The sequence below is a fragment of the Pseudorasbora parva genome, chromosome 12, assembly GCF_024679245.1.
Source record: "Pseudorasbora parva isolate DD20220531a chromosome 12, ASM2467924v1, whole genome shotgun sequence".
NCBI classification, from domain to species: domain Eukaryota; kingdom Metazoa; phylum Chordata; class Actinopteri; order Cypriniformes; family Gobionidae; genus Pseudorasbora; species Pseudorasbora parva.
This window is the reverse complement of record NC_090183.1, coordinates 23918126-23941013: the sequence shown is the minus strand read 5'-3', so window position 1 is coordinate 23941013 and position 22888 is coordinate 23918126. Positions and strand designations below refer to the sequence as shown.

Sequence of the window (22888 nt, the reverse complement as noted above, 5' to 3'; positions counted from 1 at the left end):
TATCGTTTCGTTCATAGGGTCCCTAATGAAGGTCTACACTGAAAAATACTCATCAGCTGTGGAACTCGAGGATGAACTTTTGGGTCCCAGCCAGGTGTTTACATGACTAAGGGATCTCTCAGGCAAACCCCTTCAGTTCCTCTAGAGAAGGTCAGAAGAGAGTCTGTATCTTCATATACAGTAACATCTGTGGTTACAGAAATACACCGAGGACATAGAGATCTTGAAATAATCTGTAAAGGGTTTGGTGTCCTCTCGTCTTTGAATGAAGACATTGAACAGCTGAAGCACATGCTCCCCATGCTGACTCTAGGGATTTGTGTTATGCCCTGCGGGGCCGGGAACATGATGGAATGGGTGCTGAGCAAAGGTGCTGTGACCCATGGAAAGATGAACTAAAAATGTCACCACAGATGGCAATGTCAGTAAATTGTATAACATGTAACACCTTTGCCACCATTCCACCTCCCTACATACAAAATTAAATTTAATAGTGGCTTTTTTAAAATTCATATGTTTGGGATGGGAAGCCGGACAGTAGTAAAGAAGGAAATGTTGTAATTTGGAAAATGAACAGGTGGTCCCTTTGGCCCACAGCCTTGATTTATCCTAGAGGGAGAGATTAAGTTGTTTCACTCAATATATCTTCCAAAACTGTATACAAAATTGTTGTAAAACTTTCTAATAAAAATCTATTGTATTTGTATACTTCAATGTATTTTATGAATGACTAAAATATAATTAGTCATATAAATTACAACAAAAAATATGGACATTTGGGCCGACATATCTTGTTGCAAAGCAGGACAGTGGAATTTGACAAGATGGATGTCATATTCTTTTACCATGAGTGAGCAGGTCTGGCAGCAAAGAGACAAATGTTAACAGAAGTGGCTCTCTGGGAATTAGGTCTTGTGTCCTCAAGAGAGATATACAGATCCTGCAACAGGAATTAGTATTCAAACATCCTCTCATGTCTCAAAAAAACACACTTCACACATACAAAAACTGTATGAATATGAAATAATAATGAATTTTATTTAGTCTCTCTGTGACATTTTAATGAAGAAAAAAGAATGTTTATTTGTAATGGTAAGAACATTCATATTCAGTATTATACAACATATAATCTCACTTAAGTCAGTGATTTTAGCTGCATAAAAGAAGAGGTAACAGTTTTAGAATTCATTCATCATATAACATGTACCACCAGCAGCCCGGCCATCCCTTCAGGTACACATTTCCCCTGCTGCATACATTTCACACCAAAAAATAGCACTATCATATAGTAATAGTAATATCATAGCTTTTAACAACAACTTGAAATAGCACTATGCATGTGGCACCACTTAGAGAATTCACAATATTCCTCCTCACTTTCTCCGTTTCTCTCACACGCAGTCCGTCTTGGTCGGCAAGAGGCCTTCAAGTGTCATTAACATGTTATAAATGGGTCACCGGTGTGTTTACAGTATGTTTTTTTTTGCTAGGAATATATACAGTGATTTATTTGAAATACAAGCCTTTCAACAGTGGTCCCCACCATTCCCTGCATTTAACACGAGTAAAAATGGATGCGTCCTAAATCGTTTTTAAATTTTAGCTATAGATAGATAGATAGATAGATAGATAGATAGATAGATAGATAGATAGATAGATAGATAGATAGATAGATAGATAGATAGATAGATAGATAGATATGCTTACTTACAATCTTCCAGTTACTTTAGTGCGAAATGAGCACGTTTAGGGTACGCAATTTTTAGCATCAACATGGCTCTGCATGTGTTCTGAGAGCAGAGAATCCTGAGGGAATGATTTACTGCACTGCCCACATACAAAGATCATGCCTTCACCATGCTGCTTTTCATGCCTCTTGAGTGCGGCAAGGTGGCCGAATGACATATCGCACCCCTTGCAGCAGTACGACCGCACAGCTGCGTGAATACGCTGGTGTCGCACCAGACGGGACGCCATGGCGAATGCCACCCCACATTCCGAGCACTTGTGTGGCCGCTCTCCACTGTGAACTGTGAGATGCTCCGCGAGATTGGAGGACTTAGTGAAAGCTTTGGAGCATATAGAGCAGGTGTAGGGACGCACGCCGCTGTGGATCTTTCTGTGCTCTGTCATGCGACTGGCCAGGGCAAACGTCTTCCCACACTCCGGACAAATAAAGGGCCTCTCGCCCAAATGTGTACGCTCGTGGCGGAGAAGAGACAGGGGTTTGTTGAAGGTTTTGCCACATTGCTTGCAGAGGAAGGGCTTGTTGTTGGTGTGCATGTTGCGCTCGTGCTTCCGCAGGTCGGAGGAGCGCACAAAGTCCTTGCCGCATTCCTCACAGATGTACGGCTTCTCTCCTGTGTGTGTCCGGATGTGTTTGCGGAAGTCAGAGGACCAAATGTAGTTTTTCTCACAAAAAGGGCACTGGTAAGGTCTTTCGCCCGTGTGCAGCCGCTTGTGCTGCTGAAGAGTCCCCTGGTGCGAGTAGGCTTTCCCACACATGTCACAGACGTGTGGTTTAAGGCCACGGTGAGTATCGATGTGGCTCAACAGGTTGCTGGACTTTTTGAAAGCCCAGTTGCAGTAACTGCACTTGTACGGACGGTTTTCCGTGTCTCCCTCCATTCCTCTCTTCTTAATGGTCGCGAACACGATCTGATTTTTTACAACCTGCTTCTGTAAAGATTTCGGACCATCGGCTTTGTTTCCCTCCACTACACATCCGTCCACCGCAGCCTCCTGCTGATCTCTTAGAATCGCTGCCAGTTCACACGGGGTAGTGACATCCACCTCCTTTTTCACCTTCACATTGGTGATGCTGCTCACTTCCAAGCGCTCACGACTGAGTTGGGAATTAAAGTTAGATCCAGACTCAGCCTCCACGCCAGCTTCATTCACTCTTCTTTCCTTTCCTGAAGATTGCTCAGAACATTTCTCATGAAGGTGGCCTGAAGCTTCTGTCCTTGAATTCTTTGAAATGATCTCATGGATTATCGTTTTATTATTGTTTCTTTCATCACAACCGGTAGAAGCGCTGATATCTTCTTCACTATGTAGATTAAGGCTCATTTTCATGGTGTCAGTAATGTTACTCTCCTGAGGCAGATAATGCCTCTTGCTGATGAGAATCTTTCTAATACTTCGTTTTGATATGTAGACATTATCTGTAAAAGCTGCTGAATTCCACAGGTCATTCATTTTAGCCATTGTAGTTTAGTGCATTGACCTTTATTAGCAAATAGAGATGTCTGTGCAATCTATGTTTGCAAAGCCTGCAACAAAAACATAAGTTTAATTGTCAGATTTATATATAATATCTTTAAAAATACAGTTGATCTCAATTGTATAAAATGGGTGAAATGTAGAGACTACTGTAATACTTTACATTAAAAAAACAGTACTGCAATACTTTACTGTAAAAATCAAATAACAACATAAACTGCATTGTACAGCAGATACATTCAATTTTAAGAGGCTCTTATTTACCCTATTTTAGGCAATGAATTACCTCTGGATTTGAGAGTAAGGATGGTGTAATGAAGCTACTAAAATACCCAGTATAAATTATACTAACTGGGAGACCATCCAGAAGATAGCCTTGATATTAGAGATACACAATCCTGAGCCAGCAAAGAACAAGACTTTATTCTCAGCTGTCGCAGTGCATGGTATGCACCCCAAAGAAACCTTCGTCCCGCTATCCCACACATGCAAAGAGTGTCTTACCTTGGCTTCACCAATGCTGATTTCAAAGAGAGCAATTAATGCACTTCCTCTTTATGGTGGATTTTAGGCAGACGTTTAAGATACCATAGGAGGAGCCAGAGCACTTACTTCACATGGGGGAGTGCAACATTTTATGGCAGTGGTCAGCACTTTAGCAAAACCATTTGCTGTCGGGAAAGATCAGCTCATTGACCCTTTCACCCACGACAGGCGTGAGGTACAAGATATTTCCCGGGGAACAGCACATAACATGCATACATAGATACAATTACAATCCACCAGGATTATGTTCAACCACTGTATAGAGTATATAGCTTTTATGTTTGTTTGTTGTTTTATAGTCTGTTGCAAAAGTATGATGCAATGTTTCCCAATATTTTTAGTACAAGCCATTTCAGACAGCCTGTACTACCTCTAATAGCAGTCTGTTTGATGTTCACTGCAGTATTTTTTTAAACAATGTGTGTAAATGTGTTTTCTTCTGACCGAGGATCTGAGAATCTTCTACATTCTTAAGTTAATTTAATTAGCATCTCAATATTTCTACTAATTCACTTAATGGGTGAGAGAATTAGGAGCAGGAATAACCTGCTGATGCCAGGCATAACTTTACAACCCGATACCTGTCTAGCAGTAGACATATAGATGCATATAGATCAAAAAATTAAGAGTCAGAGGAAATATGAGAGGAAGAGAACACACTGTAGAGCAGCTTGTACAAGACACCTGTTTGCTGCTTAAGGTTCAATCGGTACAAACGCTGATGGCAGTGGAATCCTCTACAGCAGTGTTTCCCAGCCCCCCCACTAGAGGTCACTAAATATTTACGAGGGTCATTTTCAATCCTGGTCTTGGAGACCCACAGACATTTTATGTCTCTTTTCTGATAAATGTAGTTCTGTTCATGAAGCTCTTTCACATTGAGCTGATGATCTGAATCAGGTGTGTTTAAGGCACAAGTAAGATCTTAAAATTAAATTTTTTAAAAACACAGTGTTATATTTTTGACCTGTGTACTTACATTATCCCAAAACGTTTCCAACATGTTTAAATCCAGAGAAATCAGCAATTTTATCCAGTGTTACGGACCGTGTGCTTGTGTTGCCCGTCAAGGACGTCATATCCGCACTACCCTTGATTTCCATAGGAACCATGGAAACACCAATGACGATTTATAATGTGTGACCCGTGCTTGCAAAAGGAGTCATAATGCGCGTGGGATAATGTACTTATATTATCCCAAACGTTTCCAACTATGCTTAAATCCAGAGAAATCAGCTATTTTATCCAGTGTTATGGATCATGTCCTTGCATCTCCTGTCAATGACATCATATCCGCACTAACGTTGATTTTCGTAGAAACCATGGAAACACCAAAGACGATTTATAATATGTGACCCTTGCTGGCAAAAGGAGTCCGAATGCACACAGGATGATTTCGAATTTGAGGTGTTCACAAAATGATTTACTTGTATGTTTTCGGAGAGGACTACCTTTCCTTTGTCCATGAAAACAATCTAACTCAGACTGACCGACAGATCCGACGTGTGCGTAAAAAGTGCGCATTACCCCACATACACAACGAAAAGAGCGGAAGCGGCAGACATAATTATGCATAAACATAATATAAGTGTTATGCAACGGTCTCTATCATTAGCATTTGCCCCCAAGGGCTTTCGGCACATCCTGCTTCATACCACTTTTACGTGAAGGCTTTCCACAAGGTTTAGGAGTGTCTTTATGGGAATTTTTGACTTCTAGAAGCATTTGTATTGTCAGGCACTGATTTTGGATAAGAAGGCTTGGCTTGCAGTCTTTGCTCTAATTCTTCCCAAAGCTGTTTTATCGGTTTGAGGTCAGGACTCTGTGTAGGCCAGTCAAGTTCCTCCACACCAAACTCGCTCATCCATGTCTTTATGGATCCTTCTTTGTTCACTGGTGCGCAGTCAACCCCAACCCCAACAGTTGGGCACCAACCTCAAACTGTCCCCACATAATTGGGAGTATGAAATTGTCCAAAATGTCTTGGTATGCTAAGGCATTAAGAATTCCTTTCACTAGAACTAAGGGGCCAAGCCCAACCCCTGAAAAACCCCACACCGTAATCCCCCCTCCATCAAACTTTAGACTTGAAGTCAGACAAAGGAAGTCAGGCAACTACCATTTTCCTGGCAACTGCCAAACCCAGACAGAGAAGTGTGAATTATCACTCCAGAGAACATGTCTTCACTGCTATGGAGTCCATTAGTGGTGTGCTTTATACCACTGCATCTGACGCTTTACTCTGCACTTGTTGATGTAAGGCTTGGATGCAGCTTCTCAGCCATGGAAACGCATGAAGCTCTTTACACACTGTTGTTGTGCTAATATGAAGGCCACATGAAGTTTGGAGGTCTGTAGCTATTGACTGTACAGGAAGTTGGTGACTTCTTGGTTTACACACGTGATATTCAGTGTTGGCAATCTAAAGTTATACTGGTTTCCTCCAGAGCATTTACCATAGTTGTTGTTTTGTTATTTAAGCAATTAGACTTATTATAATTATTATAATTATATTATTAACAGATCCTTAAAGGGGTACTTCAGTGCTGGGAAGATGAATCTGTATTTAAACTGGGTCATCAATGTAGTATAAATGTGAAATAACTTTTGAATTTGGTGCCTTCTAGACTGAGAAAAGACAGAAAATGTATTTTTGTCTCATGGGGATGAAAGACTACATTTCCCAGAATGCTTCGCTGCCCTGTGAGGCCATTCCCAAAGCCACCTACTGGATTACTGTGACTGAGTTGGAGAAGAGAGTACAATTAAAAACTGAACGTGTCTGTTCAATATAATGAGTGAGTCACCGCGCGAGTATCACAGCACTGAGCACTAACTGCAGGAGTCAGATAAATGAGCTGAGCTCTCCTGATGAGAGCTGAGGTAATCGCGACTATACTTGTGGCATACATTCACAACGCGAGTTCAGTCTGGCGCGTTTCAGTTTATAACTTTGCAAGCTTAACTTTCATAGAAATTAATTTGAGAAATTAAAAGACTTACATTGCTCACCATAGCTCCGTTTAAATGAGTGCCTGTAGCAAATATCGTCAATTTGCATCATAGGAGGAATTTTTCCAGAAATAAAATGCATAAATCTCTTGTCTATGGGGATATGAGGGGAGAAAGCACAATCATTTGAATATACTCCAGGGTTTCTACTGATACAAAGCCATATGCTAATCGCTGAAGTAACACTTTAACACAACACTTTACCCAACACAATGGTAACCCCCAAAAAGCAAATTTTTAAATACCAACATTTAAGAGCATTACATATGAACAATTCTCTCAATTTTCTCATCTTGATAAAAATGTATTACTCTTTATTTCAACATTTACTCTACCAGTTCAGTGCTGTGAAAAGCATGATGAGAAGTCCCGTTTTTATTAAGGAAAACATCAAGTGAAGTCAGAGTAACCATTCAAGTCAATTTAATATGAAGCAATTACATTTGAGTAACATTCCAAGTACAATCCAAGTACATCCAAGTAATACGCCTTCTTTGTAACATTAGTCTTAAAAGAAACCTGCCTCCTGGTAGGTTTAATTTAGTCCTGGAGTAGCTCTAGGCTTCCTCCAGGAAATCAACGTATTTAACTCTGGACTAGACTAAGTATAGGACTATTTACAGAAAGCCGATTTCTTTTAATCTAGTTTAAAGGGTAGTTTAATCTTGTTTAATCTAGTTTAGACTAGGACTAGGTTTTATCTGCCCCTAAAACTGCCCCTTATTGCCTTTTTATCTCACAATTCTGACTTTTTTTTTTGCGATTACAAGTTAAAAAGTCAGAATTGCACAATATAAACTGTAAGTTGTGCTATAAAGACATTGACATAAATTTGCACTTTTGTTCTCAGAATTGTGAGTTAAGGGTCAGTAAGATTTGTTTAATGTTTTTGAAATAAGTTTTTTATGCTCACCAAGACTGAATTTATGCGACCAAAAATGAAAGTAGTATTTTGAAATATTATAACAATACGAAACTGTTCAGTTTGTAATATGTCATATTTCAAAATGTAATTTAATTTGGGGAATTTGGTGTAATTTCTTATGTCTTGGTCAGTGAGGTGTTTATTTTGACAACCAGAGAGTGATCCTCGCTATAGTATCCTTCCCCTTGTACTTTGAGAGTTAATGAGACTGCTGTGAGTTACTCTAAACAGTATTAACATAAGTATGTTGTCATATGTGTTTTGATGACAAACTGTAATTTAACTTTATGGCAAGGTATGATGGATGGTAACATATAGGGGAGACTGGGGTTAGTTGGCCCTGGTTTATAATTATATGTCATACAATCTAACGTATATACTGGAAATAAATATGTTCCAGCCGTGTATGTTAAATTAGCTAGCACACTAATAGTGGCCAACAGCCACCCTAGCTCCTATGATGACACAAACCTTTTAAGATGCACTTGTTGCACATGCATGTCATCGTGTTAATATAATACTGGAACTACTTGCTTACTTGCCTTTTCAGCAGTCCATTAAAAGCACAAGAAGCTTCAACAACAGCTGCAATTTGTTGTCACCGAGGCTGAGCTCAGAGGATATGCATGGTTGAAATAGGTGTTAACAGTTATAGAACCTATAGCCAACCAAAAGCATGCCATTGCTTTCAGATTTTCTAGAAAATAAATTTAAAAAGTCAGTTTCAGCTAATTGCATTAAACTTTCCAAGCCAACTTTAAAATGTAATTCTGCTTCAAATAGAAGAAATGGCAACATGCCAGCTTTGCACATTCCAAGTACATAAATTGTTATGCAAATCATGATCTAGTAGAATACTAATTGAAAATATCATTACATTAATTATAAACATAATTGATTAAAAAAAAAAAACTTTTTATTAATTAAAAAAAGCATATTTCAGATTTTTTTTTTTAATATATAGATTTAGTATGCGTTTAAAATCCCGTGCAAAGGGCAGTGGAAATTTCACTGGCGTGATAAAAAAAGATGAAGGAGTGGAATCAACTGAAATTTAAACACCTCAACGTAGAAAGTAATCCTGGCTGGATAAAATGATATTAAGAAACAATAAAACATTATAGTATGTGTTAAATAAGACGTGTTAAATTAAGTCAAATTAAAACAATAGATTAAGATAAACTAAGACCTATATTCATATGGTTTTGTTTGTCATTTATTTTTGTAGCATTTTATGCTGTTTGAATCATTTTCTTTTCCAAAAGCATTGTTTAGAATTGCATGGATCTGCTTTATTGTTTTCAAATTTGTATGTTTTTGAATGCCAGCATAAACATTTTGGTCATAAGGAGGAGATGCTTTTCAATAAAAAGAGGACATTCTGTTCTCTTTCCTCACACTCTAGTCCTGGCTTTTGTTTGAAATCCACATTCAAACCAAATGATGTAAACAACCTGGTATACTACTTGTGTCCAGCAGAGGTCGATATTATCTAATTAATAGTACAGTAGGCTATGTTTACCAGCACGTTTCAGGACTTGAAAATACTGTACAAGCAAAACATAAATAAACACACACACTCACGCGCACACACGTGTTTAATTCATTAAGTTGGAGGTGTTACAACTGACCTCGTTTCCCCTATTAGCCTATTGGCGTAAATTGTTGTACTTCAGTAAAATGTTTTGCTCTAAACCTGATGTTAGTTTTTTTCATTTTTTTCATTGTAAAAAAACATAGTAATACGTCATAGTAAAAAGTGTAGTGGGATTAATTGCTTTATTTCGACATTAACTGTACATTTGCAATTGTAACCCTACCTGAACCCACCTGGTGGATATTAGCAGTAAAAAAAGTTATGTTGTTCCAAGCATGATTTTTTCTTTCTTTTGTTCATACAATGAAAGTCAATGGGGTCCAATGTTTTTTATTTCTTTTGTCAATTTTTGTTTGTCAGAAATGTTCTTCAAAAAGTTGAGGTTTAAAGTGTTATGACGGTGAATAAATAGGGTTAACATTTTAATTTAATGACCTATTCCTGCGTATAGCCTTTTTTTATGTATTCTTTGTTTTTTTGTAACTTTGTTTAAAAAAGACCAGCATCACTGATCATCAGTTTTATGTGACCTGTTACTTTAGATTTTTTTTTTTTTTTTATTGGTGAAGAAAGAGTCTTTAACTTTTTTTCTCCTGCATCCTATTTTCCATTATCCAGAATGGTTTGTTTGAGCTGCACCCTCTACTATAAATCCGTGAATTTGCATTTTTACCTTGGTCTGAGGCTTATTTCAATTTTGGTGTGAAGAGGTCTTTACATTTGCACAAAAATATAACTTTTTTTGTTATGTAAAACGCAAAGGCAACGTAACGCATTATTTTTCTTAAAAAATAACTAAATTTGTTACTTTTTAAGGGAGTAACGTATTTAATGCAATTGTAGTGCATTACTTTTCAAAATATCTTTCCTCAACACTGCAAATTAGTTAGGTCTACTTGACCACTTAACCAACAAGAAATTCCTGCTTCACTAAACCAGCAAGACTCTTGTCCCTTTAATCCCTACTAGTAAAGTGCCCGTCAGTAGTATCGCTGTGCCGAGGGGGTTGATTTCAAACCCGACCTCCACCCCGGAGCACGATTTCACCCCTGTACTCTACACATATCAGGAGGTCTGTGGGGATGTCTTGAACCTGATGATCTTTACTGTCAGGACTTTGCGCAATATCAGAATCAGTGCCAAACCTAAACGGTTCTTTACCTGATGGTACTTGTGTTCACCGTTCTGTTTTGGAAGAACTAACAGTGATTATCTGTTGTTTCATTTTCAGTGTCTGTGTGTGTTTTGGATTATGTTCAACAGAATGGGGAAACAATCTCAATCAACGGCTGTTCTGTTGATTTAAAAAGTCGTTATGCTTGCACTTTCATCAGTTTAACATTTTAACTTTATTATTTATGAAGCTTAATTTTTATGATTTGATCATTCTTTTATAGTTTTTTGACTTTATTTTTATTTTAGTTTATGCTTGCAAACACGCTAAGATCACATTGCTTTACTCACTTTGTCTCATTACTCTCAGTAACTTTTGATGGTATAGAACTTACTGATGGCCGATAGCCTGTTGCACATTTCGATAATAATAATGATAGCTAAAAACAAAGATGACTAATACCCTTGTCTGTTGTGTGCTTAAACCTGTCAAATCATGCAGTCTGAGTATTTTCACATAGGCTCTTAGCTATCTATTTAATCTCTACTTAGGCTCAGTTTACCTGTAGCGCGTAAAAGCATTCAAAATGTACTCTCCCAAATTCTCATGTAAAAACTATGACTATATTCTAAAAACTATATCTTTGTCCCCGTTTGTTTACAACTTTGCTTTACCCAGACTGGTTCTCAAAAAGGTTTGAGAACGAGTCTAATTATTACTGGTTGCATGTTGTATTAATATATGACAAACATTTGAGGACTGATCATTGCACTTAGGTTCAGATTTCAGTCCCAAAAGGTGTACATATTTTTATTTGTACAAACCATATTTTCTATCCCCACACTGCCCATGCCCCTAAACCCATCACAGGAAACATTCTGCATTTTTACTTTCTAAAAAAAAAAAACTCCTTATGTGTGATTTATAAGAAGTTTTCCTCATGGGGATCTAAAAATGTCCCCACAAAGACAAGGATTTCGGATATTGCCATCTTTGTTGGGACATTTAGTCCCCAACGTAAGGATTACACGCCCACACACACACACATACATTGATTTTCCATGTTTTATGGGGACTTTCCATAGGCGTAATGGTTTTTGTACTTTATAAACGGTATATTTTATCCCCCTAAACTGTCCCTACCCCTAAGCCTTCCCATCACAGGAAACATTCTGCATTTTTACATTTTCAAAAAACATCACTTAGTATGATTTATAAGATGTTTTCCTCATGAGGACCAAAAAATGTCCCCACAAGGACCAGGACATTTTGTTCCCGTAACGTAGGGTTTACCAGGCCACACCCACACACACACACACACACACACACACAAGCTTGTTTAAATGGATGTGCACAAAAATCCTTTCTTTTGCCATTCATACTTATATTGTTTTGCTGTAAAAAGGGGATTTTATCATGAAAATATGAGGCATGAGACAAAGAAGGACAGAAATGGCAATACATACTGTTAAAGACTGAACTCACACATCCTTTAAATGAAAGCAAAAGTTGCTTCTCTGTCAGGGGCCACAAAGTGCCCTTTCTCCATTTAGGACACTAAATTAAATGCATATGCTTGGTGAAACCACTGTAATTCATTAACTACAGAGGACTCCTAGCATGCCATCTCTTTTAACTCTCTCACTTACAAGTTTGAAGACATTCTCCCTTTAAGGATTACAAAAAGCAACCTGGTTTTTAAAGCACGACCAAGACCAATGCAAGGAGAAATATTTTTCTTATATAATTTCTGATTTAAATAGCACTGTATGAAATACATGCACTGTATGTTTGAGGACCCTTCAGCAAGTTAAATTGAATTAAAATGGAATGAAACCCTATAAATGTTTGACGTCAGATCAGTGCCGGATCTTATTTCAGGTATTCTTAACTGATGCAAAGATGTTGGTTACGCAAGAGGTTTAATTCAAAGCATACCCACATTATACTAAACAGAGACTGAGGTTTTTTTCAATGGCGCCTCACTTGTGCAGGGTTATTTTGTGGAATTTTCCACAGCATCAGATCAGAGTCAGTAGAGAAAAACAGCTTTACAGCACTGTTTTTCATGGCAGCACAAGTCAAAGAATATACTCTTGTAAAAAAATCAATTGTTTTGAATGTGCACTTGTAGTGTACCTCAAATCCTCAACAAGCATAAAACTGCACTTACAGATGATATAATATTAATGAAAGGACACGTAAATGCACTTAAAGTACACTTTCAAGTTTCTTAACACACTTTTAAAAAGTACACTGTAATAATGTCAAATTAAAAGTTTTACTTTAATACTTTAACTTTACAGATGTTAACATTCAATTAAGTGTCTGAAAACAACATTCATTTTAATTAGATTATTTTGTAGTATATTATATTTTTAAATAATAAATACACTTTTTGTGCTAAAGTGTACTTCTTTTCTCATAACCATTATAAAAGAAGATCAAAAGTTTGATTTATTATGGAGAGATTTTTTTTAAGAAAGGCTTTTGTTATAGTTTTGACCTGTTTTATCAATGCACTTCCCCCATCCTAAAGGCACCTTTGACCTTTTAGACACTGGGAACTCAAATGGAGCTGTGGATATAAGGGGGTTATTGTATATCTTCAGCTCCAAGTCTGAACATATAAGGCTGACGTGTTCAGAGCTGGGAAAACTAGATAAAGCCAAGAGAGCGTCACGATCTCACCTCTAAACTCAGTGGGACAGGTCAAAGCTAAGCCAACAGAAAGGCTGAGCTTTCTGAGGCTGTGTGTAGGGAAAGTGTGTGAAGTGGTGACTAGGGCTGAGAGTGTTTATGATGTTTATCGTCTCTGGCAGATCTCCAGTGGCTGCTGAAGAGCCACCTGCTGTAGGACAGGATTTAGTTTGTACTTTTGTCCTCTCTGTTCAGCAGGGGTTTGACAACAGCATTGTTACAACATTATGTTGTTTTCATAGGAGTTATTTAGCTAGAAGATAAAGCAAGATACCAGTGCCACGATTTCGGACATTCACACTTAACATTGTATGATTTTTATTGCATTATATTCTAAAATGTCAAACTTTATAAAACCATAGAGTGTCCGAGCAGAATATCTTCTCGGTTACTGTTGTAAACTCTGTTCCCTGATGGAGGGAATGCGATGTGGTGTTGATGGATGACACTAGGGGTCATACATGGGAGCTCCAATCACCTCTGATACTTTGAGAATAGGTAAATGAAAATTGGATAGTGGAATTTACATGTGCCACTCACTCAGGCATATAAGTATTCTCATTCAGGTTTGTGCTTAGGAGCCGAGGCAGAGGCCATTTCAGCGGGCAGTTTATCTTTGTGGTAGAAGGGAACAGAGGTAACAACAGTCACTGAGATGTTCGGATAGCGGCAAGCCCCCAAATACTGGGTAACAAGCAACCTCACAACATCATAACCTACCCAACACCCAATGTAAGTCATGTAGTCTTTTGTACCATGCAGGGACAGAAAGAACAGTAACAGTACTACTTACCATGGGAATATATCACTAAGGCCAGTCCTTTGACCTCTTTTTTTCTTTTCTTAAAAATTCATAGCTGTGTAGACCTGATGTTGCACTGGGGAAGTGTTCCTTTTACCATGCAGAAAACGAACACTTCGGAGGCCACATCCTCCCTTCAGGAACGTGGAGAAACCTCACATGGACTTTGCCACCGGAATACCACACATGTAATGAAGTCTCAGCGTTAGGCCCTACCTAAAGATGGAGGAATTTCATGGAGGGACTGGTGGCAGAACAAGGCTCTACCCAGGGGAAGACACGAGATTACCCTCAGGAAATCACTAGCTATGGAGCACTTGATCGAAGATTTAAACCTCTGCAGGGCCAGCAATTTCTCCAACAACTCAAAGCAGTTGATGTGCCACTGCTGTTGCGACCTTTTTCTAGGGGTACCCTTGCTCCTAGAAATGCAAGTTCTACCAGAAAAATTCGGAAGTCAGATGAATTGCAAAATCGGTGTGATGGTTACAAAATGTCCATTTCGGGACTCAGGCTGTAGCCAATGCTGAAGCAGCCTCATATGCATCAACCTGAGCAGCGTAGAGGATGCCATATGCAACAAGAGCCTCTGGTTCCCTTTCGAGAGAGGTTCCTCGTATTACGTATGGGAAAAACTCCTTTTCTCGAGAATGTGAAGCAAAATTTTATTAATAAAGGTATCTATGTAAAGCGCAGTGAGCTGCACGGCCATAGCCCAGCGCGAGGAGCGCTCTGATTGGCCGGGCCGCGGCAACTGCAGGAACCTATGGTGAGGCGGCTGAGAGGAACGAACCAATGGGGGGCGTTCCAGAAGCCCGCCGAAAAAGGTGCTTATATTTGCATACAGGAGGCTATATAAGACCCTAATTCGCCATAGGTGTCAGATTTTATCTCCTTCAGCGATACCTTCGCTGATCTCCGGAAGAAGCACCGCCGTTGAAAAGGCACCAGCGGAACCTGCAGCTGAGGACGACGGACTCCCTCTCCGCCTTCTCTGCCGTTCCAGCTACGCCATCCGGCGTTATATATCCTTTAAACTGTGTCTATGTTGAGTGTTGTATGTGTTTGTGTGTGTGTTGCCGCTGCAACGCCACTTCTAGAGCTTACAGGCTTGTTCTATTCGAGGACTCTCTCGTTCCGCCGCGTCGTTTAGCGCCTTGGAAAGACGGAGCTCTTCTCACTCTCCCTCTGCTCTCGTTCCGTCGCGCTGAATAGCGGCGCGGAAAGAGAGAATGTTAGAGGACATGAGCACACTCAAGCCGAAGCTCTCTTCACTCTGCCGCCGCCGCGGCTCTTCTTCCGCCGCTGCCGCAGAGTTGTCCTCACTCTTCTCTCGTTCCGTCGCGCTACAGCCGCGGACAGAGAATACTAGAGTGAATAGGCGAACTCGAGCCGAAGCTCTCGTCACTATACCGTCGCGCTGAGGAGGCGCCGCGGACAGACTGAGCTTTTCCTCACTCTTCCTCTTCTCTAGTTCAGTCGCGATATCGCCGCGGACAGAGAATACTAGAGTGAATAAACTAACTCAAGCCGAAGCTCTCGCCGTGCTGAAGAAGCGCCGCGGACAGAGTTTTTCCTCACGCTTCCAATTCTCGTTCAGTCGCGCTGTCGCCGCGGACAGAGAATACTAGAGTGAATAAACAAACTCGAGCCGAAGCTCTCGCCGTGCTAGAAGCGCCGCGGACAGAGTTTTTCCTCACGGTTCCAATTCTCTCGTTCTGTCGCTCTATCGCCGCGGACAGAGAATACTAGAGTGAATAAACTTACTCGAGCCGAAGCTCTCGCCGTGCTAGAAGCGCCACGGACAGAGTTTTTCCTCACGCTTCCAATTCTCTCGTTCTGTCGCTCTATCGCCGCGGACAGAGAATACTAGGGTGAATAAACAAACTCGAGCCGAAGCTCTCGCCGTGCTAGAAGCGCCACGGACAGAGAATACTAGAGTGAATAAACAAACTCGAGCTGAAGCTCTCGCCGTGCTAGAAGCGCCGCGGACAGAGTTTTTCCTCACGCTTCCAATTCTCTCGTTCTGTCGCTCTATCGCCGCGGACAGAGAATACTAGAGTGAATAAACTTACTCGAGCCGAAGCTCTCGCCGTGCTAGAAGCGCCACGGACAGAGAATACTAGAGTGAATAAACAAACTCGAGCTGAAGCTCTCGCCGTGCTAGAAGCGCCGCGGACAGAGTTTTTCCTCACGCTTCCAATTCTCTCGTTCTGTCGCTCTATTGCCGCGGACAGAGAATACTAGAGTGAATAAACTAACTCGAGCCGAAGCTCTCGCCGTGCTCATTCTACTGCCGTCGTGCTGAAGCGCTGCGGACAGAGAATACTAGAGTAAGTTAGACGAGCGAGCTCGGGCTGTTGGGTATGTCAAGAACAATGTCGCTGCAGCGCTCGCTTACTGCCAAGGAAGTTGTAATGGCTGCCTTGTCATGATAGCGCGCGCGCGCCCCTTCCACAGCGCGTTGCTGACTAGAGCGCGACTTACGTCATAGCACGCGCTCACTGTCAGAGCATAAGGGCGTCGGAAAATGGCTGCCAAGCTAAGCCCTTTTTTCACTCTATCACTTCCAGTCCCCTTTATTCAGGCGGCTGGAAAGGTTTTTACACTGTAGACAAAGTGTCCACTACACAGTGTGCACCCCTACATAAGCACTGTTAATTCAGCCTCACAAAATCACAAATAAATCCCGCCGCGGCCGGATTACACCATATAAAGTCAATTAGCCTTATTGCAGTCAACTAGCCTGTGGTCAAACACGCTTGTCTGCATGCGCGCTTTCAGTCTAGACTAGAACATAACGGCATTGTGGAATGGCTCACATACCACCCGCACTTCCTTACATTCTCCCAGTTCCCTTAGGTTAAGTGACTGGAGATGAAATATTGCAGTCAACTAGCCTTTGTTAAACACGCTCGCCTGCACACTAATGCTGTGTGCGTTTACCCCTGTGGATTTGCTCACTGGTTTGCACCATGGGTATTCTACGTAGGTTGTGCGCCACTACACATTGTTTACACTACACACAAAAGAGCTTTCTATGTAGGAAATGTGCCCACTTTACAGTCTGCACTCCTGCACCCAAGCACTTTTCACAAAGTTCACTCTCGCACACACAATATAAATGTGAGGCGCGCGCCCACTGCAAAGCCTGCACCGCCAAAACTAACACTATCCCCACAGTGTTACAAGCAGTGTTACAGCACAAGCAACCCGGCTAACAGGCCCCTATTACTAAGCGGCCAGCCCCCGAATCTAATTCAACCCCTGGCTTCACGAGCCCAGGCCTGGCAGGCCATTCCTGGTATATAATATTGGGTGTTGAACATATAAAACGAGGTTCTCGCTACAGTTTTGCTCGCAGACCCCGCGATTCAAGCCGTGGTCGAGCCCTCAGTAAGAAGCAGTGTCAGTCACGTGCTTTTCGCTGAGGCATTGAAACTGTTAAAGGAGAGAGCGGCGGAAACAGTACACCCGACGCTAGCGAGTCAGGTTCCCTTTCGAGAGAGGTTCCTCGTATTACGTATGGGAAAAACTCCTTTTCTCGAGAATATGAAGCAAAACTTTAATAAAGGTATCCATGTAAAGCGCAGTGCCGTTGAACGGCCATAGCTCAGCGCGAGGAGCGCTCTGATTGGCCGGGCCACGGCAACTGCAGGAACCTATGGTGAGGCGGCTGAGAGGAACGAGCCAATGGGGGGCGTTCCAGAAGCCCGCCGAAAAAAGGTGCTTATATTTGCATACAGGAGGCTATATAAAGCCCTAATTTCGCCATAGGTGTCAGGTTTTTAGATCGACTGAAGCGATACCTGAGAAGCATAAACACGGCACGGAACGTAATACTCGTTCCTCTCTCTCAGGGAACCGAGGTTACGAAAGTAACCGAGTACGTTCCCTTTCGAGAGAGGTTCCTCGTATTACGTATGGGAACACAATGTAAAGCGCCGTGTGTGCTGACTGACCCAGTATGCCTAAAGCACATGTAAATAACCCCCGAGACACCGAAGAGGCGTCTATGAGGGGGGATGAAGAACCGGAAGAGTCGGTTCGTTTGAACGGCTGATCGGACATAGTCGGATCTTATGATAAATGAAAAGTGCTTAAGGACTGATGTGTACAGGCCAAAACTAAAGGCAATCTGTTTACCAGGGTCAAGATAGAGCCTAGATGGAGAGAAGCCCTGCTTGTAGAGCTGGAACCTCCAATTTATAGAATCTGATAAAAGTGGACGGAGAGGCCCAGCCTGCCGCCGCACAGATATCTTCCAAAGAAATGCCACACGACCAAGCCCAAGATGAGGCCATGCCTCTAGTGGAGTGGGCTTTAACGCCTATAGGGCAAGTCAGGTTTTTAGACTCATATGCCAGCGAGATCGCGTCCACTATCCAGTGTGAGAGTCTTTGCTTCGTGACAGCACAACCTTTAGTGCGGCCGCCGAAGCAGACAAACAGCTGGTCCGACTGCCTGAAGGGGGAGGAGCGCTCCAGATACAGTCTCAAAGCTCTGACCGGGCAGAGTAGATTCGCGTCCTGTTCACCCTGAGATGCGGGTAAAGGAAGCAGAGTAATAACCTGTGCTCTAAAAGGGGTAGAAAGCACTTTGGGTATAAAACCATGTCTCGGTTTAAGAACAACTTTGGAGTTGTTGGGCCCGAACTCGAGACAGGACGGACTCACTGAGAGTGCGTGTAAGTCACTCACACGTTTAACCGAGGCCAGAGCCAGCAGAAACGCGGTTTTGAGTGATAAAAGCTTTATGGTCGCGGTCTGGAGAGGCTCGAAAGGGGGACCCTTCATAGCGTCTAGAACCACCGCGAGGTCCCAAATAGGAACCGAGGGGGGGCGAGGGGGGTTCAATCTCCTGGCCCCTTTAAGAAAACGTACAATGAGCTCACTTTTCCCTAGTGAATGTCCCGCAACCTGAGCGTGGTTAGCTGCTATGGCGGCGACATAAACTTTGAGCGTGGAGGGGGAACGACCCGCGTCCAGTAGCTCTTGGAGAAAAGCGAGCACTTCTGTTGTTTCGCATGAGCGTGCGTCGATATTTCGGACGGCACACCAGTTAGAAAACACTGACCACTTCAGAGTATAGAGCCGCCTCGTCGAGGGGGCTCTAGCTTCCGCTATAGTGTTCATAACTCTGTCAGAGAGGTTTCCCGATACCAGTTGATGGGCCATACGTGGAGGGCCCATAGTTCGGGACTGGGATGCCAGATCCCCCCCTTCGCCTGCGTGAGGAGGTCTTTCCTCAGCGGAATGGGCCATGGGGCTGTGTCTGACAGCTGGATCAGATCGGAGAACCACGTTCGGTTCCTCCAGAGCGGGGCTATTAAAAGCACCGCGGATGCTGTCTCCCTGATTTTCTTGATGGTTTGTGGTAGCATCGCGATCGGGGGGAAAGCATATAGCGAGAGGCTGGGCCAGACATGGGCCAGGGCATCCCTGCGTTTGGAGAAAAATATTGGGCAGTGAGTGTTGTCTTCTGAGGCGAAGAGATCCACTTTCGCTCTGCCGAAGGTGTTCCAAATTAAGAGAACCGTTTGCGGGTGAAGAGACCATTCCCCTGGGGGAATGGTTCCCCTGGATAACATATCCGGACCCACATTCAGAATACCTGGCACGTGAGCCGCCCTCAGGGAGCTCAGGTTGTGCTCTGCCCATAAAAGGAGATGCTTCGCCATGCGGTGAAGGGAATATGATCTCAGGCCGCCCTGGCGATTTATGTACGCTACCACCGACATGTTGTCTGAACGAACCAAGACGTGGTGGTTCTTTATATGTGGAAGGAAAGCTCTCAGCGATAAGGCGACCGCTTTCATCTCTAGACAGTTTATGTGCAGCCCCTTTTCTGTTTCTGCCCACAGGCCAGAGATCGGCTTGCCCTCGTGCAGGGCTCCCCACCCCCGAGTGGAGGCATCTGTCGAGACCACTTTCAACTTCGTAACCGTGCCCATAAGCAAGCCCCTCCGATACCACTCTTCTCGATCCTCGTCCAAGGAGCCAAAGTTTTGACAACGCTGTGGCTCACTTTGACGGGAAAACGGCCCCATTTCCATGCATAAGGAGGGACACGGGCGCGTAGCCAACGCTGGAGGGGGCGCATGTGTAGCAGTCCCAGCCTGAGCACTGACGATGCCGAGGCCATAAGGCCAAGCATTCTCTGAAAGTGTTTCAGGGGAACGCGAGTTCCGGCTTTGAATGAAGTCGCCATGTTCTGGACGGATAGCGCGCGCTGTGTCGTTAGCCGCGCGTTCATGAGTCTCGAGTCTAGAACAATGCCCAGAAAAGATATCTTTTGAGTGGGTGACATCGAGCTCTTGGCGATATTGATCCTGAGACCCAAACAGTCTAAATGGTTGAGGAGCCAGGATCTGTGTGTTAGTAGTTCTGCTCGAGACTGGGCTATCACTAGCCAGTCGTCGAGGTAGTTGAGCACCCGCATCCCTTTCAGCCTGAGCGGGGCTAATGCCGCGTCCATACATTTCGTAAACGTGCGGGGCGCCAGGGATAAGCCGAATGGCAGGACCGTGTACTGATAAGCCTGCCCCTCGAAGGCGAATCTCAAGAATGGCCTGTGGTGGGGGGCTACCTGCACGTGAAAGTACGCATCTTTCAGATCTATCGTGAAAAACCAGTCCCCAGGGCGAATGTGCGCACACTCATGCGAACTGGCGGAACTGCTCGCTTTCTCCAAGAGCTAATGGACGCGGGTCGTCCCCCCTCCATACTCGGGGTGTGTGTCGACTGAAGCGATACCTGAGAAGCATAAACACGGCACGGAACGTAATACTCGTTCCTCTCTCTCAGGGAACCGAGGTTACGAAAGTAACCGAGTACGTTTTCCTCTGAATATCTTCAGGTAGTTCAGCATCGACTGAGTGTGCATTTGTAATCATAGTAATCAAAAAATCATATTCAAAATCTATCCCGAGTAATGTGATGCTGTGCTGGGGTGAGCTTGCTTTTATCCTAGTTGACCTGAAGACCCAAATGGCTGAGGTGTCTAAGCACCAGGTCCAGGTGACAGGGATAGCCCGAAAAGGAGCAGCTTGTACTGGTGTGCCTGAACCTTAAAAGCAAACTTAAGAACCTGTCTGTTGAGGCAAAATCGAAACATGGAAGTACGCATCTTTCACCAACCAATCTTGTGGGTGAACGCATGTCAGAATATGTTTCTGCATTAAAGGGTTACTTCAGCGCTGGGAAAATGAATCTGCATTCAAACTGGATCATTAATGTAGTAGAAATGTGAAATTATTTTTGAATTTGGTGCCTTCTAGACTGAGAAAAGACAGAAAATGTATTTTTGTCTCATGGGGATGAAAGACTACAATTCCCTTTGCTTCGCTGCCCTGTGAGGCCACTCCCAAAGCCACCACTACTGAATCACTTTTACTTTCCCACCACCGCATTCATCTTCATAAAATCAGTTCAGTTAGAGAACAGACACTTCAATTAAAAAATGAACGTGTCTGTTCAATATATTACGAGTTAGCCGCTGAGGAAGTGTCAGCGCAAATGCAGCAGGAGTCAGATTACACGCATCGTGATGAGCCGGCCGCACCGTTTCCATTAAATGCCTGAGCCGAGCTGAGCTGTGAGTGCGACCCCATCCCCCATGTGCGAGCTGAAAACATGCGGAAATAGCTCCCTCTGCTGGCTGTAGTCTTTACCGTCTGGCCAAAACTTTTATCGATGACACAAATCGACGATATTTGTGTCACCAGAGTAATTTTTCCAGAAGTAAAATGCATAAATCTCTCGTCTCTATATGAGAGGAGGGAGCACGACTCCAGGGTTTCTAATGATAGAAAGCCATATGCTAATCGCTGAAGTAACTCTTTAACATCTTGAACGAGAGCTTGTGCAGAGCCCGATTCAAAAGTTGCAGGTCTATGATTGGTCGCGACCTCCTACCTTTCTTTGGCACATTGAAGTAAGAGCTGTAGAAACTGCGATTTCCACACACAGGACAGGGGTGTCTTTGCCTGTCATGAGGCAAAAAGTACACTACTGAACCTAGGCCTGATCGCGTAGTTGTGAGTGTACTGAAACACTTACCTTGCTCAGTAAGCCCCAACTAGAACTGTTTTGTGACTGGTGAGGAAGCTTCACATCCTCTAAACACTTTACCCCAACCCTGTACAACCCCAAATCAGAAAAAGTTGGGACAGTATGGAATGTGCAAATAAAATTAAAAAGTTACTAACATTACTTTGACTTCATTGCAGACAATATGAACACAAAATATTTTATGTTTTGTCTGGTCAACTTCATGTCATTTGTAAATATGCATCCTTTCCTGTCATTCAGACCTGCAACACATTTCAAAAAAAGTTGGGACAGGAAAGCATTTACCACTTTGTAATGTTGCCATTCTTTTTCACAACAGTTAAAAGAAGTGTTTCAGGTGTAATTTTGTCCAATTCTTCCTGCAAACAAGTCTAAAAGTGGGCAACAGTACGGGGTCTTCGTTGTCGCATTTTGCGCTTCAAAATGCGCCACACATTCTCTATTGGAGACAGGTCGGGACTGCAGGCAGGCCAGTCAAGTACCCGTACCCTCTTCCTCCGCAGCCAGGACTTTGTAATGTGTTCAGAAAGTGGTTTTGCATTGTCTTGTTGAAATATGCATGGACGTCCTTGGAAAAGATATCTTCTTGAAGGCAGCATATTATGCTCCAAAATCTCTATGTACTTTTCAGCATTAATGGTGCCTTCACAGAAGTGCAAGTTACCTTTGCCAAGGGCACTGACACAACCCCATACCATAACAGACCCTGGCTTTTGGACTTGTTGCTGGTAACAGTCTGGATGATCCTTTTCTTCTTTGGTCCGGAGCACACGGCGTCCATTCCTCCCAAAAAATACCTGAAATACTGATTCATCTGACCACAGTACACATTTCCACTGTGTGATGGTCCATCCCAGATGCCTCCGAGCCCAGAGAAGTCGACGGCGCTTCTGGA

The 22888-nt window shown here is 42.7% G+C and overlaps 2 protein-coding genes across 8 annotated transcripts in view; one reads left to right on the top strand and one right to left on the bottom strand.

Annotated features, from left to right (window-relative positions):
* sec16b (SEC16 homolog B, endoplasmic reticulum export factor) overlaps positions 1 to 22888 on the top strand; it is a 98369-nt gene that overhangs the window by 18722 nt on the left and 56759 nt on the right. For 3 of the 6 annotated variants that reach the window (XR_010908617.1, XR_010908616.1, XR_010908618.1), the window contains exon 26: positions 18 to 150. Coding sequence is in view for 3 of the 6 variants with exons in the window: in XM_067459537.1 (XP_067315638.1) it covers positions 18 to 26 (9 nt within the window). In the remaining 3 variants the exon portion in view is untranslated. Of the gene's footprint in view, positions 1 to 17; positions 709 to 22888 lie in introns of those variants that run through there. The other 3 variants (XM_067459537.1, XM_067459535.1, XM_067459536.1) reach the window with 1 other exon arrangement.
* Positions 838 to 3857, bottom strand: znf648 (zinc finger protein 648). 2 transcript variants are annotated; one of them, XM_067459539.1, is made up of 2 exons: positions 3578 to 3857; positions 838 to 3275 (listed from the first exon to the last, which is right to left on the bottom strand). In XM_067459539.1, the coding sequence occupies exon 2, from the start codon at positions 3208 to 3210 to the stop codon at positions 1747 to 1749; it is 1464 nt and encodes a 487-aa protein (XP_067315640.1). In that variant the 5' UTR covers positions 3211 to 3275; positions 3578 to 3857; the 3' UTR covers positions 838 to 1746. The 2 variants fall into 2 exon arrangements, with proteins under 2 accessions (XP_067315640.1, XP_067315641.1); XM_067459540.1 differs by having other exon boundaries at positions 3730 to 3809.

What these genes read in the sequence shown, in the direction of transcription:
- znf648 (XM_067459539.1), bottom strand. Translation starts at nt 3,210, where the DNA reads ATGGCTAAAATGAATGACCTGTGGAATTCAGCAGCTTTTACAGATAAT.